The 5527-nt window shown below is 47.3% G+C and overlaps 1 protein-coding gene across 1 annotated transcript; it reads right to left on the bottom strand.

Moving 5' to 3' along the window:
* Window positions 1–618: 618 nt before the first annotated feature.
* On the bottom strand, window positions 619–4962 carry LOC123439692 (auxin response factor 1-like). The gene is made up of 14 exons (XM_045116381.1): window positions 4658–4962; window positions 4409–4527; window positions 4186–4284; window positions 3984–4040; window positions 3599–3754; window positions 3415–3499; window positions 3168–3258; window positions 2890–3054; window positions 2657–2776; window positions 2497–2569; window positions 2238–2406; window positions 1472–2139; window positions 1181–1359; window positions 619–1075 (listed from the first exon to the last, which is right to left on the bottom strand). The coding sequence occupies exons 1-14, from the start codon at window positions 4842–4844 to the stop codon at window positions 952–954; spliced, it is 2292 nt and encodes a 763-aa protein (XP_044972316.1). The 5' UTR covers window positions 4845–4962; the 3' UTR covers window positions 619–951.
* Between the last annotated feature and the right edge of the window lie 565 nt (window positions 4963–5527).

The following is a 5527-nucleotide window of genomic DNA, read 5'->3' as shown; positions in this document are numbered from 1 at the left end:
GTTTGATTGCATCACAGAAAAGACAAAGGATTCTTTCCAAGAGTTTTGAGTCGATGCTAGGCAACTAACATTAGAAACTAAATGAACGGTTCTAATCCTCCAAAATGAATACTACGTGATTTGGGTTTGTCTGATTGCATCACATAAAAACACAAATAATTCTTATGAAAATCTTTGAAACCGAAGCGGCCCTAAGTAAGTGGTGACAGAAAAGCATCAATCACAAAACCAGTGTTGAACTAACCAGCATTCTATCGATCAGTATCCAAAGCTAGCATCAAGATAATTGTACTTGCAACATCTATCAATCAAACTCAGCCAAATGAATGCAACAGCAAGTTGAACACATGATATAAGCTAAATGTCATATGATTGTCATCTCCCATATATTATGTACACAACTTACACCAGAAGTCTGTATACCTCCCTATCAATCAAACTCAGCCGAAGCGGCCTTAAGTAAGTGGTGACAGAAAAGCATCAATCACAAAACCAGTGTTTGATCTAACCAGCATTCTATCGATCAGTATCCAAAGCTAGCATCAAGATAATTGTACTTGCAACATCTATCAATCAAACTCAGCCAAATGAATGCAACAGCAAGTTGAACACATGATATAAGCTAAATGTCATATGATTGTCATCTCCCATATAATATGTACACAACTTACACCAGAAGTCTGTATACCTCCCGGCCTTTATTCCTTTATGGTTTTTCGACTATATTTAAGCAAACGACTAAAAGAGACATTGTCAATCTTTTGTTTGTTTCTTTGGCAGCCAACTAAAGAGAAATTACCACCACCTTTTTCTTTCTGGAAACCTATGTTATCAATCAATCTTTCTTCGGGTGCTTGTGAAGAAAGGATTCAAGACCACAAATCTGCAAACCAATGCTTCATCTGTGAAAGGCTCCAAAAAGGGCACCTTCCTGTCCTACCCCTCCCTCTTCTAAAGGTTAGCCTTGAGATCCTCATCTGGAGCAGCAGCAAAGACCGACGTCTGATGAGGATCCATGTTCTTGTCATCTTCAATGGGATAAATCACTATCTTCCTCACCATTCGGCAAAACTCCCTGCAGGTGTAAAGGAATGAATGTTTGTCAGCCATAAACTCATGATGATCATGTCATACAAACAGACAACTATCAATCTTTTATGGAGAATATGCGCAGACTTACATCCAGGGATCATCTCCAACTTTCATGGTGTCACCTTCGTTGTCGTTGAATGCCACTTTAAAGTTCTGTTTGATGTCCTTTATCTCAAACATCTGTTCCAGTTCATTGGTCAGGCGCTCATACCCATCCAGACTTGCTAGATCCACAGCTCTACCCACAGCATTTCCATGCATTTGAACCTAGCACAAACCAAATGTCAACACAATGTTAGACAACAGTTGACAATCCAAGGAGAGGAGGAAGAAAAGAGATGCACAGTTGATGGTCCTGTTGAAGGCCCATAAGCTGTACCTTCACACGGTTCCTTCCAATAGAACTCTGTTGGCTTTGGATTTCTCGGGGGCTCTCGTTCACAACTTTTGTTACTTTTGAAAATGCTGAAAGCTGACCAGAGCCTTCAACAGAACCAGTAATTCTGGCCGAAGTTTCTCCTGCTCCCACACTTGCATTGCCAGCAGTAGCAGCAGCAGCATTGTTGGTGTTCTCCATCAAATTCACACCAAACAGACGAACCATGCCGGGCCCCTTAACTTTTTCAGCTACTTTGAGCAGATATGGTGCAACCTGTTCAGTCAGAGGACTAGGCAGAGGCAGAGTAGCGTTGCAGGACAGCTTGGAAGTAGGTTCCTCAGCCCGGTAACCACCACAAAGTGCAGTAGCCCAAGGAGGAGGAGCTCTTCCTTCACTGCTGGCAACCCGATTCAGCTTCTGAGTAATCTCTGACAGGGTAGGGGAGACCCCCTGGCTTGAAGTGTTGAAATCCTTGAACCAACCATCACCAAGCCCTAATGGAGTTTGACAAACAGAACTGCTGCTCATGGCCCCGTACCCTGCGTGTTCGCTTGGCCAAAGAATTTGATGATACCCAGAGCCAGAGATACGGTTCGGATCACTAGAACCAACATATGTCCTCTCATGCTGCTGTGTCACTCCAGACAGCCAAAACTCCTGAGTCGGCTCTGCAGATTAAGCCAAAAGGATTAAAAAACATCATGATGTGAATATTCCATTTATCTATCGATAATAACACGAGCAACAAGAAACCTGCAGGTCATACCCTGTGATGGAAGATTCATGTTTTCATTTGTCTCCCTTGGACGCTTGTTCTTCGCTGACGATTGCAGCAGTGTACTGATGGCAGGTGAAGAGACATCAGATGAGTCAATTTCCCAAGGAGAAACCCTCTCAGGGCCGTTGCAAATTGCGACCGAGTCATCCCATTGGACCTAAATAAACCATGGATAAAATCAGCTTGTTAAAAAAGAGAGAAGAAAAATACAATGCAAACAAGAGAAAATAGAATGTGTTGATCTTACCTTGAGTGACTTCCATTCAGAACCTGACCACTGTGGAGAAAAATCCCCATCACCAACTATAGTCCCAAAAAACCTGCAGGTTTTTACATGGAACCATGTGAATAATATACAGGCTGAAAGAGGAATACATGAGAGGCCACAGGGTTGAATGAGCCCTTACTTCTTCACAGGGACATCTTCTGCTTCGAAGTTCATCCTGAACCTCATGCCCACAGTAAATCCAGTTTTACTAGCTAGATGGTACTTGTTCACACTGACAATGTACTGACTCTGGCTTAACCTACATAAAAGAAATAAGAAATTAACTTCCATTAGCAAAGAGTAAACACAGTTTTATCAAACAACGGATGGTATAGAATAGTTTTTTTATTTTTTTGGAATAGAAGGTCCAACCTGGGCCTGTAGTAGACCACGAAAATGGAGTTAGTCTTGATAGCATGAGATGCACTTGCAAGCACCCCGAGATGCATGCTCTGGCTTGATATAACGGATGCCGGCATAGTGCTTTGCTTCTGCACAAGGCGCCTCACCCCGACACGCTGCTCTCCTGTCTCGCTCCTGCGAAAACAAAACACGATGCCTTTGTGATGATGCATACTTCCTACGAAACATTGCGTGCAAACCTGTCGGTTAACAGAATTATAAGCACTGAATTTCAGTTGATGTCCAACCTTAGGTAGACAAAGGCGTCGCCGGCCATCAGCTTCTTTGACGTGACGAATGTGCTCCACCCGGTCGTCAGAAGGTGCCTGCGGGGTTGACCTACACAACAACAACCAAGAATTGCATGGATTAAAGGCATACATACATACTGTATACAGCAAGTGCAATTCTGGTCCTGATCTGCAGTCAGTCAGATGACGGACCACTGAACAATTCTGCAGGTAACTATAAAAGGAAAGCGGAGAGTTTGCATACCTCTGTAGATGTGCTTAAACCTCCACTCAGATCCATGGAGGTCCTTGGAGATGATCTCCTGAGTCGGTGTCGGCATCGTCATGTCCTGATAAAAAACAAAAGCAAAGTGGGATTTAACCTGGCAGTACGGTATGCAATAATGCAATTATGCATTGATTAACGAGTAGAGGAGAATTGGGCGTACCAGTGGCGGGAGGCACTCGTTGGCGTGGCGGCGGAGCACCGAGAAGCCGCCGTGGGTGCTGGTGTCGGACGGCGTCAGGATCTTGCAGAAGGTGTGCACCACTGGCCGGGGCGTCTCCGGCAGAGTTGGGTCCAAGATGAGGGGCAGATCGCTTTGCTGCAAACAGGAGAAAGTTCAAGACACGAATCCACACGAGGGATACACTCTCTGAATTCGAGTAATGCTCATTAAATGACTTGATGTAAACACTAGAAAGAAGGGATATTAGAAAGAGAAAAAGAAAGTCCAACTGCGACACTAGGAATTCAGAAACCGGAATTCAGGACATTTCCAAACGAGTTAATGGCAGGAAAGAACAAAACTTTGTGTGGCGATGAACACTTACGTCAGCGTCCGGCTGCAGGGTGATCTGCGCGTACACCTCGTCCGTCTCCGTCTCGGCCTGCGCCGCCGCGAACAAAAACAACGCAAGAGAGAGAAAGAGAGTTAATTGCGACGACGAGCGCACGCCAGGGCCGCGAGGGAGGATCGGGCGGAGAGGAGACAAGAAAAGGCGGCGGCGTGGCCGGCCGGCCGCGATTGTTTACCTTGAGCTCGACGTTGACGACCTTGCAGAGGATCTTGTATGGCACCTGGAACATCTTGATTTGCTCGGCCAGCAGCGCCGAGTCCGTCGGCTCTTGCAGCTGCGCGCGCGCAAAAAAGAAACCCAGCAAGCAGATGAGCGCGGCGGAATTGGAAATGGATGGAACGGAGGAAAGCTGCGGAGAAGAAACGAGGAGAATTCACGGCGGAAACACCCGCACGCACCTGCTCCAGGTGGCCCTGGAGGAAGTAGAAGACCCTCTCGCCACGCTGCGGCACCTCCACCAGCGGCCCCGCGCAGGCGCGCCACAGCTCCGCGAACAGCTCCGGGTCGCGTCCCCGTCCTGCCAACGACAACAACAGACAACAGACAACAACAACAGGAGAGCAGCGGCCGCATGAGCATGAGCATGAGCACGAGCACGAGCGAGTAGTAAAGCCGGCGGCAAGAAAAAACCAGAAGAGTGCGCTCACCAGGCTGCGCCATGGCGACGCGGGTGGCGGTGGGTTGGTGGTGGACGGGCTCTGCTGTCCTGTCCTCCCCGGGAGGGAAGGAGGAGTGGGGGCGGGGAGAGAGGGAGGGAGGAGGGAGGAGTTGGTCTGGTCTGGGAACCGGGTGGTGTTCTCCTTGTGTCAGTGTTTGTTGTTGGGCTCGCCCCATTAAAGAACGCCGCGGTGGGAGGGGGGGAGTGGCGACTGGCGAGGCGAGGCGAGGCGACGAGAGGCGAAGCGGCAGGCAGCCGATGGAAGCACACAACGGCGGCGTTACAGGGCTTGCGCCTTTATGGCTTTAACACTCCTGCCCCCTACTCCCTCTCCAGTCTCCAACAAACTTTTTTGCGGCGGCGCCCCTGCGCCTTTCTCAAATGGCCAACTCTACCTCCGGCCTCTGCATGCAGGCGCTTTTCGTGAAAAAATGTTTGGGGCCAACACCTTTTGCGCAGAAGCCCCTCACAATCTACCGTGAAAATGATGGATCCTTTTCTCCGGTCTGTGGGAGCACTTTGTTCCTCTTCTTTTCTTTTTTAAGTTTCTTATATATTGTACTCCTTCCCTTGGTGAGGAGTCACATAGTGGTGCTAAAATGGATGATCTGGTGTGGTGCAGAGAGAATCAACATCATGTTTATGCATGCACATCTTGTTATCCTTGCGGAAATTGGCTCGGCACCCAATCCATACACGTTTGCATACGCTGAAATGAAAAAGATATTGTTATAAATCAAGAGAATATCCACTAATTAAGTAATTGATCGTGTGCATAAAATGGGAAACCCTAAAAACACCTCTATTTGTATTAGCATGTTATATGACATGTCGCATTTGATGTGATCGGTCTGACTTG

The sequence above is a fragment of the Hordeum vulgare genome, chromosome 3H, assembly GCF_904849725.1.
Source record: "Hordeum vulgare subsp. vulgare chromosome 3H, MorexV3_pseudomolecules_assembly, whole genome shotgun sequence".
In the NCBI taxonomy this organism is placed as follows: Eukaryota; Viridiplantae; Streptophyta; class Magnoliopsida; order Poales; family Poaceae; genus Hordeum; species Hordeum vulgare.
The sequence above is the reverse complement of the archived record's forward strand: the minus strand, read 5'-3'. Positions and strand labels throughout refer to the sequence as shown.